This window comes from Capronia coronata (assembly GCF_000585585.1).
Source record: "Capronia coronata CBS 617.96 chromosome Unknown acBCG-supercont1.2, whole genome shotgun sequence".
Classification (NCBI taxonomy): Eukaryota; Fungi; Ascomycota; class Eurotiomycetes; order Chaetothyriales; family Herpotrichiellaceae; genus Capronia; species Capronia coronata.
The window spans coordinates 2443217-2469794 of NW_006912894.1; the positions used below are offsets into that span (position 1 = coordinate 2443217).

At 53.4% G+C, this 26578-nt stretch overlaps 11 protein-coding genes across 11 annotated transcripts; 6 read left to right on the forward strand and 5 right to left on the reverse strand.

The window, feature by feature from the left end:
- Nucleotides 1–203: 203 nt before the first annotated feature.
- A1O1_02547 (uncharacterized protein) lies at nt 204–1733 on the reverse strand (the record flags this gene model as incomplete). Its single annotated transcript, XM_007723458.1, has 1 exon — nt 204–1733. The coding sequence occupies one exon, from the start codon at nt 1731–1733 to the stop codon at nt 204–206; it is 1530 nt and encodes a 509-aa protein (XP_007721648.1).
- A 643-nt stretch (nt 1734–2376) lies between these two features.
- Nucleotides 2377–3231, forward strand: A1O1_02548 (dephospho-CoA kinase; the record flags this gene model as incomplete). The annotated part of the gene is made up of 1 exon (XM_007723459.1): nt 2377–3231. The coding sequence occupies one exon, from the start codon at nt 2377–2379 to the stop codon at nt 3229–3231; it is 855 nt and encodes a 284-aa protein (XP_007721649.1).
- Nucleotides 3232–4819: 1588 nt separating this feature from the next.
- On the reverse strand, nt 4820–6606 carry A1O1_02549 (uncharacterized protein; the record flags this gene model as incomplete). The annotated part of the gene is made up of 3 exons (XM_007723460.1): nt 4820–4999; nt 5105–6314; nt 6371–6606. The coding sequence occupies 3 exons, from the start codon at nt 6604–6606 to the stop codon at nt 4820–4822; spliced, it is 1626 nt and encodes a 541-aa protein (XP_007721650.1).
- Nucleotides 6607–8048: 1442 nt separating this feature from the next.
- On the forward strand, nt 8049–9596 carry A1O1_02550 (uncharacterized protein; the record flags this gene model as incomplete). Its single annotated transcript, XM_007723461.1, has 1 exon — nt 8049–9596. The coding sequence occupies one exon, from the start codon at nt 8049–8051 to the stop codon at nt 9594–9596; it is 1548 nt and encodes a 515-aa protein (XP_007721651.1).
- Nucleotides 9597–10822: 1226 nt separating this feature from the next.
- Nucleotides 10823–12426, forward strand: A1O1_02551 (agmatinase 1; the record flags this gene model as incomplete). Its single annotated transcript, XM_007723462.1, has 6 exons — nt 10823–10963; nt 11033–11129; nt 11210–11300; nt 11379–11393; nt 11466–11534; nt 11622–12426. The coding sequence occupies 6 exons, from the start codon at nt 10823–10825 to the stop codon at nt 12424–12426; spliced, it is 1218 nt and encodes a 405-aa protein (XP_007721652.1).
- A 569-nt stretch (nt 12427–12995) lies between these two features.
- A1O1_02552 (serine/threonine-protein phosphatase PP2A catalytic subunit) lies at nt 12996–14200 on the reverse strand (the record flags this gene model as incomplete). Its single annotated transcript, XM_007723463.1, has 5 exons — nt 12996–13068; nt 13133–13739; nt 13792–13897; nt 13945–13986; nt 14039–14200. The coding sequence occupies 5 exons, from the start codon at nt 14198–14200 to the stop codon at nt 12996–12998; spliced, it is 990 nt and encodes a 329-aa protein (XP_007721653.1).
- A 752-nt stretch (nt 14201–14952) lies between these two features.
- A1O1_02553 (uncharacterized protein) lies at nt 14953–16119 on the reverse strand (the record flags this gene model as incomplete). Its single annotated transcript, XM_007723464.1, has 2 exons — nt 14953–15866; nt 15921–16119. 2 exons carry the CDS (start codon nt 16117–16119, stop codon nt 14953–14955), a joined length of 1113 nt encoding a protein of 370 aa, XP_007721654.1.
- Nucleotides 16120–17487: 1368 nt separating this feature from the next.
- A1O1_02554 (uncharacterized protein) lies at nt 17488–18358 on the forward strand (the record flags this gene model as incomplete). The annotated part of the gene is made up of 2 exons (XM_007723465.1): nt 17488–17529; nt 17582–18358. 2 exons carry the CDS (start codon nt 17488–17490, stop codon nt 18356–18358), a joined length of 819 nt encoding a protein of 272 aa, XP_007721655.1.
- Nucleotides 18359–19270: 912 nt separating this feature from the next.
- A1O1_02555 (uncharacterized protein) lies at nt 19271–21145 on the forward strand (the record flags this gene model as incomplete). The annotated part of the gene is made up of 1 exon (XM_007723466.1): nt 19271–21145. The coding sequence occupies one exon, from the start codon at nt 19271–19273 to the stop codon at nt 21143–21145; it is 1875 nt and encodes a 624-aa protein (XP_007721656.1).
- Nucleotides 21146–23712: 2567 nt separating this feature from the next.
- On the forward strand, nt 23713–24516 carry A1O1_02556 (tRNA-binding protein; the record flags this gene model as incomplete). The annotated part of the gene is made up of 1 exon (XM_007723467.1): nt 23713–24516. The coding sequence occupies one exon, from the start codon at nt 23713–23715 to the stop codon at nt 24514–24516; it is 804 nt and encodes a 267-aa protein (XP_007721657.1).
- Nucleotides 24517–24825: 309 nt separating this feature from the next.
- A1O1_02557 (uncharacterized protein) lies at nt 24826–26322 on the reverse strand (the record flags this gene model as incomplete). Its single annotated transcript, XM_007723468.1, has 2 exons — nt 24826–25436; nt 25608–26322. The coding sequence occupies 2 exons, from the start codon at nt 26320–26322 to the stop codon at nt 24826–24828; spliced, it is 1326 nt and encodes a 441-aa protein (XP_007721658.1).
- Nucleotides 26323–26578: the final 256 nt, after the last annotated feature.

A 26578-nucleotide genomic window follows, 5' to 3' on the forward strand; every position in this document is an offset into this window, starting at 1 on the left:
ATGTCCACACGTTGGTTGTCCCTCGAAGCTGCTACTCGGCTCGCTGGCTCCAAGCATTAACGACGATATATACTACGTTCCCATCCCAGGCACCTCGAACGGAGGCTGGCAGGGAGGAACTATTAATGACATGACCTTGAAAATCAAATCGTAACTTTTCACATGGGGTATCGAAATAACTCTTCGTCTCTTTGACACAATCATCACGACTTCTGACCCTTGCCCTTTTTCTTTTTGGAGGTCGGAGGGTTCTGCTCTCGAATGTCCAGCTCTGGCTTCTTCCTGACAATCATCTCGATTGCTTCCTCCTTGGTCGCCTCCGGGTGAGTAAACTGCCACTCAGCCAGCAAATCCACCGCTTGTTTGAGCCATGGACCAGTCTTCAGTCCTCCCAGCGCCTCCGTGATCTCGTTGCCCTTGAGGATCGGGGCGATGAGATGCGCGTCTTCCAGCTTCTGTTCAGCAATGTACGTGACAAACGTCTGGTAGCGATCCGTGGCTTCGGCAAAGTCACCGTCCGCAATGTCGCAAAGCAGCGAAAACAGAACATGCGACCGCCATGCCTCCCTGCACTGGCGCAACAGCATGCCCACTGCCGAGCGAGTAGCGTTGCCGTCTCGCACCGCCTGAACTGCTCGCAGGATCTCCTGACGCAGATCAATGGCGTCTTTCAGAACCTTGCTCATCGAGTTGGTCGCTTTGATGCCCTCCCTCGACGCAGTGTAAGCATCGGCCGAGGATCCGACCCACGGAACATACGCGGCAAGGAACCAGCTGAGGCTCTGGTCCTGCCTCGGCTTCAGACCCAAGCAAATCGCAGACTTTTCCCGCAAGATCGTCTGCAGGCCATCATACGCCCGCAGCGCCTTGTTGGCATCCAGCCCGGTCGTAGCTGTCGTGCTAGGATCTGCGAACACCGTGAAATAAAGATCGAGTTCATTGATATCCTTGAGTCCCGTGTACGGATCCGGTCCGGCCATGATCTTGCCCACCTCGACCCCGACCCGCTCTCTGCTGATCTTGACCCGCAGTGCTTCATGGATACTTTTATCCTTCATCGCCTCTCTGGCCTCCCGCTCGATCTCGTATCCGAGCCGACAAGCGAAGCGAATCAGCCGCAACACGCGCAGCGGATCGTCCTTGAACGTCTGATACGGCGCGAGGGGCGTGCGGATGATTTTGCGCTTCATGTCATCCAGCCCTCGGCCCGTGAAATCCTCGACGAGCTGTGTGTCGAGATTGTAGAACAACGCATTGACGGTCGCGTCGCGACGCAGTGCGTCTTCTTCGGGAGTGCCGAATTCCATCTTGGGATTGCGCGACGTCTCGTCATAGACCTCCTTTCTCAGATTCACAAAGTCGATGTCCATCCCGAACATTCGCGTCGTGATCGTTTCCAGGTGTTTCGATTTCTCCGGGTTCGCTTCGATCTTGTGGATGTCTTTGACTTGCGAGTTGATGCCTTGGCTGATCGCTTCTTGTTCGTACTTGGCGCCGTGGTCTCGCATGAACAGCTGCAGCGCTTGGCCGAACTGCCAGCCGGTCATCGTGCTCAGGGCGACGTCGATGTCGTGGCTCTGGGTGCCCAGTAATTTGTCTCGCACCCAGCCTCCAGTGAAGCGAAGGACTAGATCGTTCATCCCGGGTATGGAGTGCATTTCATTGCGGCAGTCGAGGAGACATTGACGGAATAGCTTTTCGGCTGGGGTCAAGGAAATGGTGGCTGAAGCCATTGTAGAGTGTGGGGTTGAATGCCGGGGAGCGAGCCTCTGAAAAGCTCGTGGTCGTGTAGATACCGAAATGTGTTTCAAGGCTGCTAGAATCATCATATGTCTCCTAAAGACAGATTCAGGTTGGTCGGTTTAAGGATTGGGTGCCTTCATCGTGTTGAGTGTGAAGGGCAGGTTGACGAACCGCTGTCAACAGCGCGACTCTGGAGGATATACTTCCTCGAATAGAGTTGATTGAGAAGTAAAATCTTGCTGAGCGATCGATTAGTGATGAGAGTCGTCGATGGTGTATTGTGGTTCTTGCAGAGAGGATCGAATGCTGGTATCTGAAGACTTCAAGTCAGCCTTGTGTAGTCGTAAAAAGAAAGGCCGAAGTTTGTGATTCACAGCCTCGTTCAGCCTCGTTTGCCGTGGTGGATTTCCGGATTATCAGATCCCCCGACGCCGGATGGACATACGGACGCTATAAAGACCTCGCATGTTCTGCCACTCGATATAGAGGAATGGGCTCGTCTACATCTACCTCTGCACTGACAACAATGTATTGCGTGCCTCGAATAGATGCAATTTCAGACACCGCTCACCCTTGTTCGTGACCGCTCACCGTGTGAGCAACCCAGCACCAGCACCAGCACACCAGTCAACAATGCGCGTCATCGGCATCACAGGCTCAATCGCGACAGGCAAGTCGACCTGTTCCGCAATCCTCTCCTCCCCACCCTATTCGCTCCCCCTAATCGACGCGGACCTGTTGGCACGAAAGGCAGTCGAGCCCGGAACATGGGGCTACCGACGCATAGTAGCGACGTTCGGCCCAACCACACCAGACCTACTATTGCCCGCGACCGACGCGCAATGCGGCGGCCGAGAGGACGGACCTGACGGGAAAGGAAGGCCGTTGAACCGACCTGCGCTCGGACGGAGAGTGTTCGGAACCAGCGAAGAGCGGGTGCGCGACCGTAAGAAGCTGAACGCGATCGTCCACCCCGCCGTGCGGTTCTACATTGCCCGAGCCATGCTGTACTACTGGCTGCTCGGATACTGGGCGGTGCTCGCAGACGTGCCGCTGCTCTTCGAATCCGGCCTCGACATCTTCTGCAGCACCGTCGTCGTCGTGGCCGTGTCGGACCCGAAGATCCAAATGCAGCGCCTGCGCGAGCGGGATCCGTTTCTGTCGGCCGAAGACGCGGAAAACAGAGTCAAGAGCCAGGTCGACGTGCGTGAGAAAGCTGCGAGGTGCGAATCTAGAAACAAGGCCAACAAGAACGCAGGGAAAGGTTATGTTCTCTACAATGACGGCAGTAGGGAGGACTTGCAGCTCCAGATCGCCGAAGTCATGCGAGATATCAGGGCGAAGAGTCCGAGATGGTGGACTTGGCTGCTTGTGCTGGCTCCGCCGCTTACGGCTGCGGCCGCTGCGTGGGAGGTGCTGCGTAACTGGTATTTGAGGAGACAGACGATCAGGGAAAGGGGCGAAGAACTGGGCAAGACGAGAATGTAGAGGAGTATTCAGGGACGGTCTTCTGTTTGACTACTACGGGACACGACTCAAAACACGAGTCGAAGACGATACGAAGACATGAATGAACCAGTATTGAACTATAAGACTCAAGACTCAAGACAGCACCACTGGCACAACATGAAAAGCCGGCGATCCCAGATCCAGGCGTGAAGACAAACGAATGAATGATAAACATGAGCAACCGCTACTCGATGGTCCACGCATAAACCGCTTCCATAGACAAGAGGAATACTGAGACTGGCCATCATACTTTTGACTTTTGACATGCAATCGCAGTTCTGCAAGAGATACACTCGAGCGTCAACACTGACTTGATTATACATCTGTTTGTTGACACAGACACTAGCTTACAACAATCGTACACAAACCAGCAGCACTTGTTCAGAGCCCAGAGCACTCCCCAAGCGTTCAAGACAATGCGACATGCAAACCACCAAAAAAACCTTTCCCACCTGGGTTCGAGTGGTAGGAAGGCAAGTGAAACTTTGCTTTTGATCGCCAGTTTTTTTCCCCCGGACCCAATCCTCGAACCCTCACCATCATATCAAAGCGCCCGTCAACTTCAAGAACCGAGGACTCGCCTCACCCATGGAATGGCGCAACCCGGTCCAGAAGCATCTGGTATGGCTTATCAAGTCTGGAGAGGTGGAAGAGCACACACATATCCCCCCCGAACGCCCATCACACTTCGCAACCAAGGATTCACCCATAGAATGGGGCAACTGGGTCACGAAGCGGAATGGGCCCATCTTCAAACTGCGGAACTAAGGACTCACCCATGGAATGGGGCAACTTAGGGACACCTAGCAGATGGTTTTGGTGGGGGATTGTTGGACGGAAATCCGGCTCTAACATATATCTGTGTATTATTTTTTCATCGCGGATGGTGTGTTGAGATCGGGGAGGGTTCTCGGCTATGGGGAGGTTGAGGCACATCGTGTTGGGTGGGTTCTCTCGCTATCCTGATTCCTCAGGTCAGACTGAGACCGAGACCGAGACTGTAAGTGTAAGCCACGAAGGACGATTTGGCTATTCCGAAGGTGGAAGCAGAAGTGGAATGGAATGGAGCAATAGACTGGGTTCAGCTTCCTGTGTCACTCACTATCTCGGAAGTGAAGAAGCAAGTGACCAGGTCAAGCGACGATGAGGAGAAGGGTGTTATCACAAGAGGCTTCACTGAAGTCTTGTCAAGAGTGAGTTGATGCCCAAAGATGGTTTGAGATCGGTATGGGCTGGAAGCCGTGCCTCCAAGGAAAGGTCAGTGGGAGATGACATCCCAGGACACCGTGAAGAAAGTAGGGGCAGCGCCAGGCTGTCGCAGCAGGATCGGATACAATACACGGCAACGGTAACTGCAATTGGAGGGACACTCAGCAACGCACAGGAACAGGAGACCAAACTCTCGCAAGAAGAGGTGTCTCAGTATTGGTCCTACAGGTACCAGAACCAACCCCTCCGAACCTCCAGTTTGGGTTCTAGATAGTGATATCTGTGCCGGCACGTGCCGACCATCACACCGGGTTCAATGACTCCAAGCTCCCTCTAAACGCCAAAAAACAATCCCTTCTCATGTTGACATGTCGAATTCGGGATTGACCCAAGACGGCGTGCCTGTCTTTTCGCGTAAAGACGGCCCGAATTTGTGCAGCAGAGCGAAGACGGGCATGGCGCCGAAGAAGACAATGATACCTTGAGCCGCAAAACACCATGTCCAGCCCGAGTCTGTCTGCCAGGGGGCGATGAAGAACTAGAAAGAAGAAGAAGAGACATATTAGTAACAGGATCAAAGCAATTACGAAGAACATCCAACAATCAACGTAGCTGTAAACTCATCCCTGGTTCATAGACTTACCGGATCAATAAAGGCGGACAAATTGAGCAGCACGGCATAGAAGGTGATTATGCTCATGCTCTGGAGCGGATAGCAGTCGACAATATAAGCGCACACCACCGTGTTGCCCATCTGGATGCCAGCAGCGAAGAGGAATAACGCAACCTGCCCGACCATCCAGTGGTACCCTTTGTCGATGCTGATGCCCCAGACGATAAGGCCGATTGCGCTCAACAAGCCGGCAGGATAGATGAGCCAGAGGCGCATCTCAGGGAGACGGGTGCCGCCATTGCGCTTTGCGAGGCGTGAGCAGACCCAATCGCTGAGACTGCCGCCCAGGAACACTTCTGCGAACAACGTGCCCAGTAACAAGCCGATGAACAGCAGGCCCTGGATCTGTGGCTTGTAGTCCGGATAGGCGGCGGGCAGCATGGTGATAACACTCAGGATCCACCAGTACCACGCGAAGCAGTAAACAAAGACGGAAATCGTGACTGCGAGGAACTTCCAGGTCATGATGAAGCGCAGCACCGCGTCGTAGACTGCCGGATGGCGCATGCCCGGCACGGGCTTGACGTTGATGTATGCCAGCTTCTTAGTGCGCGCGAGACTGACCGCTCCAGCGTCGCTGCGACGGCGGCCCACCTTTTCGATATCGATGGCGGGCTCGTCGGCCGCTGTGGCCAGAGGCAGTTGAGCCAGCATTTTGTTCCGCGGGTACAGAGTCTCCGGCATGAAGAGAATCTCTAGGACCAGAAGGACGGCGAAGAAGATGGCGGTAAGCCATTGCACCCAGGCGGCAGACACAATGTTCATGAAGCCGCCGAAGATCGGTCCGACCAGCAAACCGCTGTCGATGGCGAGTACCCAGAGTCCAATCTTCTGGCCGCGCTGATGTTCGTAGAACATGTCGTTGATGGCCGCCAGGCCTACCGTCGAGGCTGGGGACACGCCGAAGCCCTGGAAAAACCGCGCGGCCATGTACCCGCCGTAGTTGGGCGCTTTTGCTGCGCCGACAGTTGCACCGAATGCCATGAGAGTGCCGAAGATGAAGATGATTCGTCGGCCAAAGATGTCGGCTAACGAGGAGAATATCAGAGGTCCCACGGCTAGACCTAAGGCTGGAATGGCCACGGTCCAGTTGACCTGCGAATAGCTGATGCCGTATTGATCTTGCAAATTAGGGAAACTGGCCACTGTCGTGGTGGTGATGTAGGTAAACATGAAGTACCTGTGCACAGACTGTCAGATTGGGTTTCCATTTGGGAGTCGTGGATTCATTCCTACTTGAACATGACAACAGCAAGGATCGTGTGCTTCTGGAAACTCGACCAGTTCAAAGGATCCAAGGGGTCACTGGTCGGCTGAGGATGCAGGCGGACGCCATCTCGGGTAACAACGTTTTCGGCGGCCGCTGGATGGGGAGCCACTGTATTCGACTCGGATTTCTCATGTGTCCCATTCTGTAGAGCCTCGCCATCTCCCTGCGGAGTGTGTTGTTTCTCGTTCAGATGTTCCGCCATTGTGTTTCCGATTTTCAAACAGAAAATAAGGAGGTGATCAGGAGGAGAAGGTCAAGGAGAGAGAAAAAAAATATGTAGAGATGATGTACAGGGGAGATCGATGCAAGGTATAGATCTGACGTTAGCCTGATTGGAAGCGATCGAACCAAAGGCTGCAGAGAAAGAGAAGCACCGCCCGTGTCCCACGAACAGGAGCCGCTATCAAGCAGGAGTGATGATGATGAGTGCTTGAAGCCAAGGACTATCCCAAGATCTGGGTGCATCGTGTGCGTCGCAGGTTGTATGGCTCAGCATGTCGTTATCTGAGCCATGTCACCAGCATTATGGCATCGAAAGACAAACCGAGGCGCAAAGCAAAGTCCAACTACGGTTCGTTAGTGGCTGGTTTCAGGCCGGCGAATCAAGGCTTGTACCGTCCGGGCTGTAACCAGCAGAGCTAGCGGTGGCCATTTGGCTGGAAGATTAGCTGGATGTGCAAAATGCAAAACGTTATTGAGAAGGCGTTGATAAGGAGGATGAGATGGTGGTTTGGCGGTTGCTGCCAGTGGTTGGTGTTTTTGATGCCAAGTTTTAAGCCGGCGTCGTCATTTGAATTCATTACATACCGGTACAGAGACAGCGTAGAACCCCGTCAAGCCTCATCTGTCGGTCAGAGGAGAATCCGATTTCGCGAATCCTGGTATCATGGTTACGTCGCCGTGTGTGGCTAAACCTCCGAACCAGTACTAACTAACTTGACAACCTGAGGTATCCCTGGATATCAAGGTCCGGTGGTGGAACCCGGCGGTGGGGGTGTCGACCAGGTCCGTACAACAGCTAAGGACTCGGCAGCCAAACTGGCGGTCATTGCAAGGGCCACACCTCCAACAGGGCTGAAGATAAGGAACCACACCAGCAACAAAGTATAGCTACCTGCCTACCATCGGGTAGATGATTGAGTAATGCGATGACTTCAATCGCTCTCATGCTAACAGTACCACTAATCAATCTTACCCTCTCTTCCCTTTGTCCCTGGGTGTTGTCTGCCGCTGTCCTGCCCCTATTCTGTCACGGCCACTGGTTCCCATTCCTTACGTGTCAGTATTTGAACAATCTTTGACTGCTGGAAATCCGCTGTCATTGTGGTTTACGAGCCTGTGAGTGCTTTACTGTCCCGTTTTGATACTCTGGTGGGTCTGGGGAGTTGGCCGTCACAACCCAAGGGTCCTGCCGTCTGTGGTACACATAGATCAACCTTGGGTCTCCTGTTCTCGATCGACCTCGGTCTACAAGAGTAGTTTGCTCATGCTGCTGACCTGCAAGACTGTGCGAATTCCACATCGATTGTGTGAATGAGGAGATATAGCTCATCCGGTAAGTGAATGGCATGGAAGCCCCACGATCATCACGCTTATGACTCTCATTCATCAGAAGAGGATCGTGAAAGAAGGCGCTCAGTTGCAATGATGCCGGACGAAATCCAGGAAACGGCGACTGAGGAAACCAGTCTCTTGCCCAAGAAGCATGGCGATGAGGAGTCCACGCCGAGCCAGGGAGAAGGCGAGATCCTCGACATTCTGCCCGAGGACGAAACGCCGCCTCGCAAGCTTATCCTCCATGAATTCTGGGTTTTGTTCCAAGGATCGATCCCGGTGATCCTGGCATATACCTTACAGAACTCCTTGCAAACCATCTCAATCTTGATCGTCGGCCGAGCCTCGCCTCAGGATCTCTCGACCGCCGCTTTCTCCTATATGTTTGCTATGTGCTCGGGATGGCTCATTGGGATGGGAGGGTCGACCGCACTGGACACTCTTGCTTCGTCGACTTTCACCGGAAGCAAGAACAAGCATGACTTGGGCATCCTGTTGCAACGAGGGTTTGTCGTCCTCACCCTGTTCTATATTCCCGTTGCAATACTCTGGTTGTGCTCGGAACCGGTCTTCAGAGCCCTCGGCCAGAGTGCCCAGCTTTCGCGAGACAGCTCCAAATTCCTGAGCTGTTTGATTCCCGGCGGCCTTGGGTATATCTACTTCGAAACCATGAAAAAGTATCTGCAGGCCCAGTCGATTATGCGTCCAGGAACATATGTCCTCTTGATCACTTCACCCATCAGTGCTTTGTTGAATTACCTGTTCGTCTATGTCGCAGGATGGGGAATATTCGCTGCCCCATTCGCAACCGGCATCGGCTACTGGCTGTCATTCTTCGGCCTGGTGCTTTATGCGAAATTCGTGGCAGGCGGCGACTGCTGGGGCGGCTGGACGAAAAGGTGTCTGCACAATATGGGAACATTCGCCAAACTCGCCATTCTGGGTGTCATCCACGTCGGCACTGAGTGGTGGGCCTTTGAGATCGTCGCACTCGCTGCTGGCAGACTAGGCGAGATCCCTCTGGCATCGCAAAGTGTCATTATGACGGCCGATCAAGTCATGAACACCATCCCTTTTGGGATAGGCGTCGCTGCCAGCGCACGTGTTGGGAACATGTTGGGCTCACGCAACGCAAAGGGGGCAGCACGGTCAGCCAATGTGGCCGCCTGGCTCAGCATGTTCATGGGCGCCATTGTCCTCGCTATTCTGATGGGGACAAGAAACCACTTTGCCAAGATCTTCAACGATGATGACAGAGTGGTGAAACTCACTGCGAAGGTCCTGCCTTATGTTGCTCTGTTCCAGATCGCAGACGGCTTGAACGGCAGCTGCGGAGGATCTCTACGAGGCATGGGGAGGCAGCACATAGGAGCAGCCGTTAACATCGTCAGCTACTATTGTGGCGCCCTGCCCTTGGGTATCTGGCTTGCTTTCCATGGCTGGGGTCTTCCTGGCCTTTGGGTTGGTCAATGCATCGCCCTCTATCTTGTTGGAGCTGCCGAATGGGTCATCGTGGCTTTCAGCAATTGGGACTACCAAGTCCAAAAGGCATTCGACCGCATGGACAAGGACGAACTGGTCGAAACTGGCGAGGCTGGACCCTCTGTGCCGGCTCCGGTTGGAAATGGACCACAGTGATGACGCAAAATGGAAATGGCATAGACGGGAAAAAGGTCGCTAGTATAGATGGAGATGGAGAGACCGGGAAAATGATTTGCACGTATGGCATGACCTGCTTCATCTAACCATCATAGATGTTGATGATCCTTTTGATGAGGGATGGGCAGAGCAATATGGAGAAGACATCAAGTAACTCGTCTCCATGATAAGAACCGCCCGTAGATAAGATAAGAACTTTCTAATGACAAGATGCAAGACTCTGACGATGACGGTGCACCGTATCTCTGTTACCACACTTACAGGCTTCCTCTTGCGGACTAGCGGCCGAATCTTCTCTCAACGTCTTACAAAACACAAACACTCTTCCTTTGCTCGACTGATACGAGTGACTTTCCGTTCACCATGCAACTGATAAGCATCTACCAAACAATATGACAGCATCATCATGACACACGGCATTGGCTCACCCTTTCCAGGAACCCTCCAAGATCCGGTGAGCCCGCTTGCATGGACTTGTGCGCTACCTTATCCCTCTCTCGCTCCCTCCGGTTTCCACAGTTCGTTTGATCGCTGTCTCATCGCCCGCCTGGCACCCGCACGTCACGCCCATGTGGCTTCGCGGTGGACTTCCAACTCACCTGCGCGTGCCCCGCCTCCAAGAACGCCAGACGCGTGGCGGGCAAAGAGTAGGTATCCGATATTTGAGTTGAAGAGACATCTGCAAGCTCGACCCAGCCTGCTACCGGGTTGTGGATGGAGAGGCATTGTTGACCAAACTCGACGTTTTTTCTCATTGTCACCGTTTGGAGATTCTATTTGCAACGTACAAGAGGTAGGCGGGGGCGAGGGGTTCGATAGTGGCCTCAGCTCAATAGGTAAGTGTGTGATGTTATCATCTCTTTTGAGTTAACCGCCCAGCGCCGACACGCAGCCCAGCTAGAAGTGGTGTTAGGTAACAGGAACCGGCTCTGCAATGGTGTGGTCAGATCGGTGACTTATTCCTAACCTCACGGACCTATCTGCAGGAACTGCCTCGGGCGAAAGCTATAGCTTGCCTAGCTGTACTGGTCATCATCATGATCTACTAGTAGCAAGAGGTGAGCAGCTGTGCCCTGGCAGCTTGGCCGATCATTTTCCCGTTCCTACAAGTACTTTGCGGCGCGGGGTGTTTTTGTTTTCCCGGAATCTTTCCTGGCTTGTTCGCTTTTTTCTGTTCGACTGCTCTGTGTTGGCCGATCGCGAAGATGCATTTCAAGTCTCTTGCCTTGCTGGCATGTGCCAGCTGTGTCCTTGCCCACGGCGACCATGACCACGACCAGACTCCCATCTCCGGGCCGCACAAGTCGTTGTGGTACAACACTTTGCCAGGTGACGGCGGTACACAGGTAAGAGGCTGGACTTGACCCGTCTCTACTGCATACTGGCTGTCTGTCTGTATTGACGAAGCACAACAGGCCGACTCTGTCTTCTCTGGCATTTCGACCTTCGGCCGTCTGCCCTACTTCCCTTGCCTTGCGAGCGACGAGGAGAAATATGACATTGCATTTTTGGGTGCGTTGACCGACGAGAAAGAAATCAAGCCAGCATTACCGGCTTTGAGAGGGCAGAGACTGACGAAATCGAGAAAACAGGGGCACCATTCGATACAGGCACTTCGTACCGACCAGGAGCGCGGTTCGGTCCCAGCGGGATCAGACAAGGTTCTCGACGCCTCAATCTCTAGTACGTTTGTTGAGTTCCTGCTCAAAGGCTTACTCCTTTTTCTTGGGTGAACAAAGGCTCACGAAGGGTGGGTTTTAGCGGCGGGTATAATGTGTACGTGTACCCCCATTTCCCCGAAGATACGACCAGCACAGAAAGCTGACTTGAAACCTCTACAAATTTCAGACCATTGCAATCGAACCCGTTCAACTTCTGGGGCAAAGTCATTGACTGCGGCGATATTCCTGTGACCTCGTAAGTCCACCGTCTCCCTCCCTTCCCAAACATATCTGGTACCCTGGGGCCGCAAGAGAATCTAACATATCCCCTCCGGTGATGTAGCTACGACAATGCATATGCTCTGCAGCAGATCGAAGACGGACACAACACGCTCCTGATGCGAACACCGTACACGGACGCAAAGGAACCGGGACTCAGCAAGGCCGGCAAGACGCTGCCCCGCGTCATCACCCTGGGCGGCGACCACACGATCACACTGCCTCTGTTGCGCAGCATCAACAAGGCCTACGGCCCGATCAGCGTGATCCACTTCGACTCGCATCTCGACACGTGGAAGCCGAAAGTGTTCGGCGGCGCTCCGTCCAAGCAAGCGGCCATCAACCACGGCACGTACTTCTACTGGGCGAGCGAGGAAGGCCTGTTGGCGAACGACAGCTCCATCCACGCGGGCATCCGGACCACGCTGTCCGGACCCTCGGATTACGACAACGACGGCTACTGCGGCTTCACGCGCGTCGAGGCCCGCGAAATCGACACCATCGGCGTGCACGGCATCATCCACCGCATCAAGGAGCGCGTCGGCACCAAGAACCCCGTCTATCTGTCCATCGACATCGACACTCTGGACCCGGCTTTCGCCCCGGCCACGGGGACCCCGGAGACCGGTGGCTGGAGTACCCGTGAACTGCGCACTATCATCCGCGGGCTGGAGGGCATCAACTTCGTCGCCGCCGATATTGTCGAAGTCGCTCCGGCTTATGATACGAATGCCGAGCTGACCACGATGGCGGCTGCCGACGTGCTGTATGAGGTCATGACCTTGATGGTGAAGAAGGGTCCTCTGACTCTCAATGCCACCCAGGCCGACTACGTGCCTAGCGCTGTGATTGACGCAGAAGACTTGTAGATAACCAGGTACATTCGAGCTGGAACGTCCGGAGAGGACCTGAAATACATGAGTGACTCGGCATGTGATATGTCTCAACAGCCGGCATAAGAGCTAGTGTGTCAGCAAGGAGCAACTACAAGTCACATCATATAAACAGGGCTTCGATCGCAGGGAAAAAGTTCACTAGTGTCAAACTCTTCAATATCATTACTGGTCTTGTTTCTTCCTTGTAATACACTGAACAGAGGCGTGGCGGTGCGAATCGTAGACATACGAACCATCCAATGAAACCGGGGACGAGCATTATCAACCCCCAGCCGGCGGATGTAATGTTCCCTTAACAAGACCAGGCGTTGTGTCGTTTGTCTATGAGTATCGTTCCCGGCGGCCCAATTGGTCTCGACCCTTACGATGAAGGTGTTCTCTTCCGTCATTACCGCTGTAATTGAGGCCCCAACCCATACAACGGCCCTTCCGCTCTTGTCAGGATACACATCTGGGAAGACGCAATGTATCTGATGCCGGTCTTGACTCTGTTTTCGCTGCTCACGCAGTAATCCCAAAATGCAATAATGGCAGTTTCTCGCTCAGAGGAAGTAGTCCGGTGTTCTTCGGCTGACCATGGGCTCACCGGCTCGAGGACAAGGGTCGAATTGCAAGCTAGCAAATGCTGGTCAGTTTCACGGCCCGAAAAGAGAAGGGGATGAGTGTAGGGAAGCCTTACAAAGTGTACTTCAGATGCTCGTCGATCTCCATGATAGCAGCCTGGTTACCACATCTGTAGCAGTAATTGGGCGCGCTGAAGATGGTGACCACGTTCCTATCCTGGCTCCAATTGTATCCTTCCATGACCAGTTGATGCGCTCTGGCCACCAGGGTCAAACCGTTGTTGTGATTGAACGCTTCCGAAATGTCTTGACCGAAAGTGTATCCTGCTCCTCTTGGACTGATTCCCCATCCACATCTGTCGTCTGGGTCACTCCACAGGAGATCGCACATGGGTCCTTCGTGCGGGACTTCCTGAATCCGGTCGAGGGATCTGATGTTGTCGAGCGTGTCGATGCTGGGCGAGAGCCCACCGTGCAGGCAGAAGATCTGATTGTCAATGAGGGCGGTCAGGGGGAGATAGTCGAACAGGTCGGTGAAATATTTCCAGACATTGGCATTGCCATATTTCCTCAGACATTCGTCGTAGAACCCGTACACTTGGGTAATCTGTCTAGACTCGTGGTTACCACGGAGGATTGTAATTCTAGCAGGGTATCGGATCTTGAGGGCGACAAGGAGGGTCACGGTCTCGACGGAGTAATAGCCACGATCCACGTAGTCTCCTAATCTCGACGTCAGCCTGTGTTCATCAGGAATTCTCGCGACCTAACTCACCCATAAAGAGGTAGTTCGTGTCAGGATTCGGTCCGCCGATTCGAAACAGTTCCATTAAATCGTGGAACTGTCCGTGAATGTCACCGCAAACTGTGACGGGGCATTTCTGTGTCTGATTAGCATTGCACCCGACCAGACAGAGAATCAACCTACCACTGGCTGAACATTCGACTCTTCTTGGAGAATCTCTCTAGCCTGCACCCGTTATCAGTTGTCTGTTGTGTTTCTGAACTCTTTTCTTGCTCACCCTATCGCAGAGCCTTGCGACATCACTCTCGGCCAGTTGTTTGCAGTCCATCAAGCTCTCGATCCATCCATCGAGTGTCGGTATAGATTGCGGGTCTGAGGCAGGTGACAAGCCATGAGGCTGCGCCGGCTTTCCCACGTCAACGTCCATTTTGGAATCCATGGTCAAACATAAAATTCAACGTGACTGTAAGGTAGAGAGAGGAGGGGGGAGGCGAAGGAGACGAATAGCGTTGATGAAGATGTCGTGTGCCGGGCAGGAAGGAAAAGTTGTTGTGGTCGTGATCTGCGCGAGGGGCAAGGGGTGTATCTGAAGCGTGCAAACGAGAACTCGGGAGAATCCCACTTGTAGGACTGAGGTTGACGAAGGATGGCTGGTCTGAAATCTGGATCTGGATGTGTTGGGTACTGTTGAACTGAAAAGGTGGTGTTGTTCTGTGAGGAAGTTAGGTGGTAGGTTGAGGGCATGACATACCTCCATGCTGAATACGAGCCACTGCCACTACCGGCGTACCTTGAGTACTAACTACGTACTAGCACAGGTAAGCTACCTACTACGCCTAATCATAATGATAATATTAGTACCTGCGGCAGCTACAACTACCTACGACTTACCTACTACCCTGGCACCTGTATAGTGTATACTACTCTACTATAGGTAGTCTACTTCGTCCATAGGTGTCGTAGGTCTTCTGAAATGTCTGTTGTGAGCTATGCTAATGACAAGAGCTCCATTGCTTCGACTCATTTTACCAAAAGGCTGCTTCTGGTCTGAAGAGATGAAGAGGACTATTGATGTCTCATGGCTAATCAAAGCTACCCTCTTTCTGCCTTCTCCAAGCCCATGCTAGCAATCTTCTGCCCGTCGCCGGGATATCATGACAGTCATATCTCATTTCTTAGTCTTACAGTCTCCTAGATGAAGTCCCCACCGCCAAAGCCGCCAAAGGGGTTGCCTCCTCCCATTCCGCCGCCCCTACCACCGGGAAACCTGGGTCCTCCTCGAAGATTGGGAGGACCATCACCTGGTCCGATTGGGTCATATCGAGCGCCGGGCGGCACTGTGGGATCGTAGAGATCCTGTCCACCACGTCCACCGAATATGGGATCGTCGAACGTGGGGTGCATTCCACCACCTCCGCGAAACCCGCCTCCTGGTCCTATTCTAAGAGGGTCCTGGGGCCCGAGACCTGGAGGGTAAAGATCCCTCTCACCAAGATTCCCAAACGGCTGGTGACCCCCTGGAAACCGCCCTGCTGGTCTGTTGATATCATATTCATCGTCGAACCCAGGTGGTGGGAAGTCGCCTGGAGGTTGCGGTCTTCGTGGCTGGGCTGCCAGTGGATCATCAAACGGGTACGGTCTGGCAGATGGAAGATGGTCGTCTCTCAAAGGATCATGCTCAAGAGGACGGGTTTCCTCGTGCCGCCTAGGTTGCTCAAGTGTCCTTGAAGAAGTCTCTTCATACCCCGCCTTCTCGATCCCCGGCGCCAACTTTTGAATAATATTACTTTTGAACAACGATGCCAAATCTGCGATACGCCCATTGGATATGAAGACGTTCCTAAGGGCCGAGGTTTTGTCGGAATTTGCTGTTGCTTCTTTTATTGAGCCCTCGGAGACATAATCTTCGGCCTTGATTTCGAACGAGGCGGTCTTGTCATCGCCCAGCCCGACTCCAAACACAAGAGCTTTGGTCCCTAACCGATTCACCTTGACGAGATATTCCATTGAGGACTGAGAGTGAGCGTAGCGAAAGGCATACGAGGATGAGGAGGCATCCCATCTGAGGGGCAATGGCTGCACATTTTGGGCATCGGACTGAGTTTCTGCGCCATGTCAGTGGGCCAGCGTCCTGCAAGTATGGAGGTTCAGGTACATACCTAATCTATCATCTTCTCCCAGGCCAATGAGTCGGAACCCCACCGCAAGCATACAGGCATGGGAGAACAGAGCAATCGCGGCGAAAGGGTTCTTGATGAGTGTTTGTTGCTGGTCGTCTGACGGCGGGGTCGGAATGCTCTTGACCATATATCCCAGGACAGACTCGCTGCTCAAAGCGCTGCCAGAGGAGATTACCATGGTGGATCGACTCGGTGATGGAGACGACGTATTAGTATGTTGTCTGCTTTTCCGGTGTCCTGCAATGGAACAGGAATGTACCTTGTATGCAGTGGGATATGATACACCACGAAGGCAAGTTGCAGCCTGCAGGTGCGCAAGCAGACTCGGTGTATTTGCCCGTCCGGGGAACGCGCTAGAGCCAAAGGAGTAACTATTCTGCTAGGGATAGAGGCATCGAAGTGCTAAAGACGTTCACTAGGCCCTGACGGTACTAGTCTGTGGCTACTGCACTTGTTGATGGCCTACGTCATTCTGGCGCCTCTGTGTTCCACCATCGTTCGGTCTCGGTCAACGTTTTGTCGTTCGCTCTCCGCGGCTCCCAAAAGCTCCTGAAGCACTACTCAACTTGTCCTCGAACGATCAACAACATTACGAGCGCGTTCCACTCGACAGAACCTGGAACCCGGGAGATGGATATGGCACGGCCTGAAGATTACAGGTTTCATCATCGCGCTTGGATCAAGACAGGCAAGAAGGTAATCAACTGACGGGCGCAGGGAGCGGAAAACCACGAACCCGCTCTGCGTCTTCGGAACCAAATCCACCATGCTCCACGGGCCTCGAGACCACGTCGACGCCAGGTTGGCTGGCAAATTATGTTTTCGAGGTGAGAGCATTGTGAATCTTCTCACCATGCACAAAAAACTAGCGCTCCCAAAACTGTGACCAAGGCCTGTTCGGCTTGCTCATAGTCAGGGGTTCTAGAAGAGCGAACAGACCGCCGTTTGTCTCTATTATTGGCCACTGGCATCACGCGATCTCAACTTCCCGTCCCGCACTCTTCTATACTCCTCGTTTTCGGTTCCTAGCGATCGCCTGAAAATTCAGTTGTGGACAAGTTCAAAGAGAGTGGCATCTGGCCGCAATGTCGACTTGATCACCGGCGTTTGCAAAGCCCGACTGGGTCTTTTCTTCTCCACGGTACATAATGCTTCCGGACGCCCCTTCAACCATAAAAGAGCTGTGGAATCACTCCGTGGATGCTTCGTCCTATCCAGAATCATCTAATCCTACATCTTAGCAATCTTGCGGAAAATAAGACTGGCAGGAATACTGGCCCTTCTCATCTATTACTCCAACAATGTCAAGAGCACAGAGCGTATGTCGCCCTCGAAGAAGATCTGAAGGAACACACTTAACATTTATCAGCAGACAGGGCCCCCATATATACCTCAAGCAGCAGTGCTTGGTGGTGTGCCCACAGTGGGAGTCGATGTGCCGATATGTAGTGTCTTTCTATTCCTTTACATTGTGGCTGCGATCGGGCATATAACAACCCTTCAACTCAACCGCAGGCGAGGCCACAAATTCCCTATGAGCGCCGCGATGTTTGCCTTTTGCATTGCACGAATCACGACCACGATCTTGGTAGGCTTCCATCTACCGCGGACTCTGCTCGTCTGTACTGACTCCGCTGCAGCGCATTGTATGGGCAGTATATCCGACCGATGCATCTATCAGAATTGCAGCAACGATTTTTGTCGCACTGGGCGTCCTCGTCCTCTTCCTGATCAACCTCATCTTTGCCCAAAGGGTCATCCGGGCTACGCATCCACACTTCGGCTGGCACAAATCTTTCTATGTTGCGTTCAAGGTGTTGCACGCTCTGATCATCGCCATGATACCCGTGGTCGTCACGGGTACGGTACAGTCCTTCTACACGCTCAACGTCAACACACACCGCATCGATCGAGACCTCCAAATGACCGGCACGGCATATTTCTTGCTCATCTCATTTCTGCCCATGCCTATGGTCATCTTGGCTCTTGTCATACCTCGAAAAACCCGGCTTGAGAAATTCGGAAGCGGCAGGTGGCGGACCAAGATCGCAATATTGCTCACCTCGTCGGCCCTCCTCTGTCTTGGAGCAGCCTTCCGAGCGGCGACAACCTACGAAAATCCCCGACTGCTAGATGATCCAGCCTGGTACGACGCCAAATGGTGCTTCTATTTCTTCAATTTCATTCTTGAGATCCTGGTCATCTATATGTATTTGATCGTCCGCGTCGACCGCCGCTTCTGGGTTCCAGATGGAAGCAAAGGTCCAGGAGATTATCTATCGGGGGGAAACAAGGGTCAGGAGAAGCAAGCAGCACCAGAGGACCTGCGGCGAAGTTCATCTAGGGAATCTCGATGTCAGAATGATGTGTCGCTCGTGGAGAGGAGTACGAGGAAAGAGTTTGATTCAGAAGTATGAGAAGTGGAAGGAGGAGGAGCAGATCTGACAGACCTGCGAGCTGCTACCATACCGTCCTCGACCAGGGCTATACTGGGTTGGAGGTGTGTCTGTGGACTGACATAGGGATCTGGATTAGCAGTTAGTGGCATAAGTTTGCCATCAACATCTTGGTATAGCATCGAGCGGGAAGGTCTCTAGCCGTGGCTAGTGAATTGTCAAGGCATTTCTACAAGGTTCAGTAACTGTGTACTCTGTAACAATAATAAAACGTATCTCGACACCCTGCTCGTTCTTCAACCAGCTGCTGGCGACCCAGAATCACGTGACTGCGTCCGTGGCCGGAATGTGCGCATCGCTCGAATCGGGAAACATGAATGAATTCATCGACGCGTCTAAACAAAGACTAACAAGAATACCTTGTACCTTTACTCAATAGTCTTTTGGCTGGGCTACTCCGCGTCTCTCCTTCGACAGTGACATTCGTCTATCTGGTGTCTTGTATTAGACTGGTGTTACACAACAGGCTGTTGTTGAAGTTCCCCTACCACAACAGATCTTCGTTACTCGGCAGACTCGAGTCCTTCCCAAGAACATCTCGCGCCGCCTTCAGTCCGCGACACACGGGGCTGACAAAACTTATCAAGGCAGCAGCTTCCGCAGCTGCGGTGCCAGTGGTAGCTTGAAAGCACTGCTTGCTCAAGAATACGGCCGATTGTCCCTCTTCTCTACTTCATGACAGCCTGACCACATAGCCCGAAAGTCCGTGGTTTCCATGGAGCTGGCAAGCACTGCCTTCCATAGGAGTCAGACATTCGATCTATGCAAAAGGCCTACGCGTCTGGGTGCTTCACTACCTAACCACGCTCCAAGATCGACGTTCCAGCTGAGGTCTGACATCGCCGTAGAGCCTCCCCATTTCAAACGAACAAAATGCCACCCCGTCGGTCTACCGCACGCGCCTCAAGCGCCACACCTATACGCGCCACCTCCCCATCCAAAAGGTCGACCCGTGGTAGCAGCGTCATAGCGCCGGAGGATGCCATCCCGCGAAAGATCACCCGGGGCGCGTCTCAACAACCGAGTCTAGCCGAAGGCGCTGTTAACAATCCTAGACTTCCTGAGGTCCAGATTCAACAGTCGTATGCTTATGGGTCAAGCAGGACGCCCGTACTTCCGGCACAGTTGGTTGCCCGGAATAAGATGAATCTGCGAGAAATAGCCGAAACCATCGACGCCGGAGTCGAGCAAGCACAGCAACACCTCAAGAGCCATGTCGAGGAAACTCATGCTAACTTGCAGAACCACTTGCGAGCCGAGAGGGCTCGTCGTAGAGCTTCTCGCGACGGTTCTCGGGAAGGATCCGTTGCTAGCGATGAGGTCGAGAAGAACAAAACCCAGCGAGTCGCGGCGTGGGCAAGCTCGTTGGAGAGTAGTCAGCTGGACGAGATACCAGAAGAGGACCAGAGCTCCACGCGAAGCACTCCCGATGATGCCACCCACAAGGATACGGATCCGTCTAGCTTTCCTAGTGGGATTTTCGATTACAGCTACAACTATGAGCGCGGCCTTCGAAAACCAAACGTTACCGTACGGCAGAGAGGAGGAGGCTCCTCCTTGCAACGTGTATCAAAGACAGTGAAGGCAGCTACCAACTACACGTGTCAAACCTCAGCACGCGTTGTGGCTGCTATATCCCAATGGATCGCTCAACTCTTCCGAGCCTGTGGCAGGGCAGTCAGCGAACTCCCAAATTCACCGTTTATCCTCGTTATGGTCAACATCTTGTTTGGACTGCTCGTTGCGAGTGCGGCTGCCCTCCTCTTCTGTTATACCTACACGAACCACGTTTGTGATCCCTTCTCAAATTCTCCTGTGGGCCTGGCATTGCAGAAATACTGCGGCAGTTGTACACGAATTGCGAGCGACCCGTTGAACCTGACGTCCGCCCATGGAGGCGATCTATCCAAGCTCTCCGTGGCGCTGAGCGGAATGCAGAATCAAATGCGCGCGATCGAATCACGACTAACCGAGAAGCTGGACTCTCAATACGATGCCGTGGATAAAGAAATCGAAGCGCTGCGAAGACAACACTTGGAACTATCAAAGCACATACCGGGGTCAAGACGGGGCAGACTATCTTCTTCTGGGGATGTGGCATCTCCAGTGATGGCAAAGGTCAATTACTTTGCGCCCAACAACGGCGCCCAGTATCAGCCACTTCTAACATCGCCCACCAAGGAGACCCCACAGAGGCTGAGGTGGAGAAAGTTCTGGCGCATGTTTGGAGTAACTCTCTATGACTCGAAGCCCGCAAATACAGCTCTCATGCCATGGCAAGACGTGGGAGAGTATTGGTGTTCGTCGACCAACCCGACCAATCAAGACTCGATGCGGTTAGGAGTCAAGGTGAGGGAGATGATCTTCCCTACGGAGTTGGTGGTGGAGAACTATCCGACCGCCGGGTCACTGACACCAGGGTCGACTCCGAGGAAGATCGAAGTCTGGGCTGACTTTGAGCACCTCGACAGTCAGGAGTGGGAGAGTCTCAATATCAGACAGATGCAAGGACATGGCGCGCTGGGGCCGACATATGCTTTGCTCGGGGAGATGGAGTATGATACCTCGATTGAGGCGCCTCATGTCCAGGCTTTTCCGCTGGCTGTCAACCAAGACCGGCATCTGTATGCTGCGCAGACGTTTGTGGTCCGGGTCATCTCGAACTATGGCTCAGACCATACTTGCCTTTATAGGGTGCGTATGCATGGCGTTCCCGCGATTGAATATGGGGTTGGTAGCGCTCAATAGGAGACCCCAGACAGAATAGAACAACACGATTCTTCTTCAGACTGAACATAAATCAAAGTGACTCCATGGGAATCTTTTTAGTTGCCCGAATACTATCAAGACAGAAAGGGGTTGGGAAACATCCCCAAATGTGCCAGCAGCCGCAGCCTTGCCACCAGTGCAATCATTCCAAGGAGCTTCGTATTATGTAATCATCAATCCAGCCTCGTCCCTTTTTTCAAATATTTCGGAACCGCTCAACCATCTCACATCACTGATCACTTCGATGTTCTACAGCATGATTGTCTAGAGGCGGTAGCTGCCGTCTCCCAATCCAAGGATTCTAGCCTATCTCTCATCGCGTTTGCCACGACAGACGGTCCCAATGTTCGTCTCACTTCAACCAAAACGGCCCCAGGCTTCCTATGGCCGCATTACCGACCAGCGAATAGCTAGCACAGCAGGAGGCTCCTACCAGCAGATAAGACAGCACTCAGCAGTCAAGTCTTCTGTTGATGCTTCTACGCATGCACAAACACACTGCTCAACGGACCAGCGGCCCTCTCAGGACAGGAGTGTTGAAGAACATTCCGCTAATGGTTCTCGAGATTGAGATTGGAACTACCCAAGAGCTTGGCTGGGACTCTCTAAATCTGATGACGAACAGCCTTTGGAGATATGCCAGGCCATCGAGCTATCGAGCATCAGGACCGGTCCCTCTACGATACGCATCGGATGCCCGTCATTGGTATAACTGGTCATCCAAGACTCAAGTCATCTTTACACCTGTTTTCTGAGAATCTATCGTTCTAAGGATGCAATGATGTGCCGGTTTCATGGGCCGCGGCGGTCATCACAGGCTTGTTATTCTGCGGCTTCGAGGACAGGGCTGAAAAGAGCTGGACTCGACTCGTTCCCAGGAGTACCTGATATTGGGCCAACAGACCGCAACCTGTACCTCATCCAGTGGCCACGCAAGCGTCACAAGCTCTGCTGAATGTTGGCTGACCTCCACTGCACAAGACCAAGATGCTTACACGGGGATGGAGAAGATGAGCAGCCATACAGCATGCTGCATGATTGCCGCTCTGGTACGACTCGATATGAAGTCGTGGCCGACTATCTCTGTCTGCTGTACAATGACCAGAGCGAGCGAGATTCGACAAGGTCGGGTTGGTGAGAGGACAATATGAATGCCGCGCTCCCTGAATACCGTGGAAAGTTGCCGGCGGCCCGAGATTCTGGCTTCCAAACAATATAGTGTCGGTAGACGCGAAGGACCAACGAGGAGGGCTATCCTCTCCACTCGAGACATTCTTGAGGAGGACAAAATACGTGCTATCCATGGAAGCCCATCTTGCCATCTTCTCCTTTGCTTGTTTATCACAGGCTTATTGCAGCAATGCTACATTTTAATCTTTCAACGGCCCAGTGCAGGGTAATATCATGTTCTTCTCTACGGCAATCAAGTAGTGGACTCGATACAAAGACTTCAGCAACAAGCCCAGAAGCTGATGACTGTCCTGGACCCGGACAAGCACTGGATGAAAAGGGGCTGCGAATTAGGTAGAGCCGTACATTGATAACCCACCAATTCAATTGTTCTTCCCGATATTGTCACAGGACTGAATTCCTCCAGAATATACACCGTAACCTATGGAGGTTCTACTAAAGGGAGAAAAAGTAGCCTCGGCCAGGACAATTGGCAGAATCGCGTGCCTCGTCAGGAATACCGGCCGGCATGGGCAACCTCCCTCCTGGCGGAGAGCATCCCGACCTGGAAACTCAAGGTCGCCAGTGTCTGAAGATGACGCTCCTCCAAAATTCCTTCGAGACCGGAGGGCGGTGCGCTCAGATCAAGCGTTTTGGAGCGTTATAGCAAAAGCACAAAAGGTGCGTGGCTTGTTTTGGTTTATATTCACGAGGCTGAAGGCTCATGAGGCTCGCAGTCACCGTCACATTCACAATCGCAGGCTCAGGCACAAATTTTCCACTCCGCACAAAACACCACAACCGCCTCGCATCTTTCATTGCGCACGTTCTACAACACTCCTCCACAAGCACTCCTCCCTAAACGCAGCTCGGTTACTTGTCGGACGACCTTGCTACAATTCTTCCTTCGTTCCGAAATCTCCGAGACAGCTTCTTCGGCGACCGAAACCATCCTCAACCTTGCAAATACCCGACCGGAGAACGTAGCACGGGACTTAGGATACAGACAATCCCAAGAGCAGGAAAAGGAAACCATAGAAAGAAGACCAGCCAGATCCACGGTATTACTAGATTCTGCAGACTGCAAGGATCAGGTGGGAAAGGGATTGAATTCCGTTCCGTCACAAAAGCTACAGCATTGCGGTCCTCAGGAAAACTCGCCCCGTAGAGACTCTCCCACAGGCAGAGAAAAGGCCGACGATTCATCCACATTTGTCCTTTGCTCGCCATCAAATCCGAGCGACAAGGAGAATATACAGCCTTCCGCCGCGTGCAGATCAATGACGTCCGAATCGTCCACAGCAGCAGCACAGCACAAACCTCTCGTGGTCGGTCGCACGAAGCCTCAATCCGAAACTACCAGCACATCCTCGGCCATGGACTCCTCCTCTACCCCCGTCGACAGCTCCATCCCCTCCGAGGTGAAAGAGTCACTGAACCGCGAGATCTCGGAGAACGTGAAAGCCAACACCACCGAAGCCTCGCCGTCGGATCCTCCCGCACCTACGAAGAAGAAGGAAAAGGCACCGAAACAACCCAAGCAACCGAAAGCAGCACCGCCATCAGCCCCCTTGAGTCCCGCCCTCCTCGATCTCCGAGTCGGCCATATCCTACGGGCAATTCGACATCCCAATGCCGACAGCTTGTACGTGTCGACCATCGCAATGGGCGATCCTGAAGGCACAGAACATACCCAGGTCGACGAGGAGACCGGCAAAGTCGTGCGGACTGTCTGTTCGGGGTTGAACGGACTGGTGCCGCTGGAAGAGATGCAGGGCCGCAAAGTCATTGTCGTTGCCAACCTGAAGCCCGTCAACATGCGCAGCATCAAGTCCGCGGCCATGGTTCTTGCGGCCTCGCCTCAGGCTGAAGAAGGTGCCGACCCGCACGCCGCTGACAGGGTGGTCGAGCTCGTCAGTCCGCCTGAAGGTGCTGAGGCGGGTGATCCTGTCTTCTTCGAGGGCTGGCCGTACGGGGATGGCCGTGGGCCTGAGAAACAGCTCAACCCGAAGAAGAAGCAGTGGGAGGCAATTCAGCCGGGTTTCTACACGACTGAAGAGTTGGTGGTGGCTTTTGACGCCTCCAAGACCGAGGTTGCTGGCGAGGAAAAGGGTGATCTTATTGTGGAGGGCAAGGGCAGATGTACAGTCAAGACTTTGAAGGGGGCAGTGGTGAGGTAATTATCCTCGTTCTGGTCTAGATGTGTTATTCGTCTTTCTTCAAGGTGAAGAACGGAGCCCTGCATTCAAGCATTATGGATGGTCCATTCACCTAGGGACTCCAATTTCATTTCGGTATCTAAAAGCTATCAGTCAACCTCTTCTCTGCCTGGTGATCAGATAGATCCGAGCTGCTTGGAACCTCAAACCCCAATCAATGTGGAAAAACAGTCATAGGAGAAATGAACTGTTCATTTCACAGAACACCTGCCGGCCCAGGCAAGACACAAGAATAGGGAGCCATTGAACAATTTTTTAGATTTTATTCTCTCATAGCTTCGAGCTGGACGCCGCCGTAGCACGTCTCGCCGCCCTAACCATGACATCCCTCGCCTCCTGCCTAACCGCCAAATCCAGCATGATCTCCTCGCTCCCGCCACCGACAACATGGACCCTAACATCCCGACTGATCTGCTCGATGCGCGCGCCACGGCCGGTCTTGGAGTACCCTGCGCCGCCCATGATCTGTTGGGCCTCGCGACACACGCGTTCAAGACAGCGGGTGCTCATGACCTTCAGGAGAGCGGTCATGCCGCCGACATTGAGTTCCTTTTCCTTGCCCTTACCCGCGACACGGGCACTTTCGATGATATAGCACAATTGCTCGAGGAAAGCGTGAGCAGGCTCGATCAAAAGGCCGAACGTGGCGATTTTGGTCTTGATCGTGGCGTGCTCGATCAGGGGCTTGCCGAATGTCTCGCGCTCGCAGGCGTAGGTGTAGGCGTCCTGGGCGCAAACCCGAGCCAGGCGGAGAGCAGCGGTGGCCAGGGCGAGACGTTCCGGGTTGAAATTGGACATAGTTAGTTGGAAGCCATGGTTTTCGCAGCCGATCAGGTTGGAGACAGGGACTTGGACGTCTTCGAAGGTGATGAAGGTCGATCCTGGACGGGTTGTCGTTCTGTTAGTTCATATATAGATACATTACAACAGACCAAGAGCAATGGGGCACGGGGGAAAGAAAAAGACGGGGGAGACGAGAGGATGGGCCTTCTTTAGCAGCGCGGTTTCTGGCCCCAGACCACGCGTATGGGAGTGTCTTATGGCCAACCTACCGCTCGCATGCACGCCCTGATTCTCCATTCTTCTGGTCGTGACGCCCTTGGCTTTCAACGGCACAACCAGCAGGCTGATTCCACCGTGACCTGGCCCACCTGTTCGTACGGCAGCTGTGCAATAGTCACACCAGATACCGTTGGTGATCCATTTCTTCGACCCGTTGACGACGTACCGATCGCCTCGACGGTCCGCGGTGGTCTTGATGTTGGCGACATCGCTGCCTCCATCCGGCTCCGTGATGCCCAGACAGAACCTCAACTCTCCTCTGGCCACTTTGGGCAGCCATTGCTGTCTCTGCTCGTTCGTCCCGAATCTGCTGATCGGAGGACATCCGATTGCGTTGCCGCCGTTGAGACCCCAGACAGGCCCACACCAGCCTAGCCGACTGAGCTCGTCGCCGACGATGACGGAACACCACGTGTCCCATTCCTCGTAGGCGATTCCGGCAGGAAGAGAGACTCCCCCGGCGTCTGCCGGGTCAACCACAGGCTGCACGACTGAGAAACCCAGTTGGCAGTATCGTCGACGCACGCTGTCCGGGACCTCACCGGCAATCTCCCACTCTTGCGCGTACGGAGCCAGTTCGCTGTCTACATAGTTGCGAACGACGGCTCGTAGGCGGTGGTGTTTCTCAGTATAGTATGGGTTAGCCGGGAGATCGAGCTGAAAGAGGAGGGGTTCGGAGAAAGGAGCGGGTGCACTGGGTGCCATAGTATTGTTTGTCTGGAGCAAGATGGGTATAGAGGTACAATCAGGGTGTCTGGACCCTACTGGGAGATCTCGACTCCATTTGAGGAGATAGGAGGAGATACATGTCCTGGCCCAAGACTGTCCAGTCTTATAGACCAGCAGGAGAGGGGTGAGATTGAGATGGCTGTAATAGTCAGACGCATCTTTCCAACCCCGGTACTTACCTTAGGTACATAAGGTAACCTTGGTAGGTGAATGTAGGTCTTGACATCTCGTA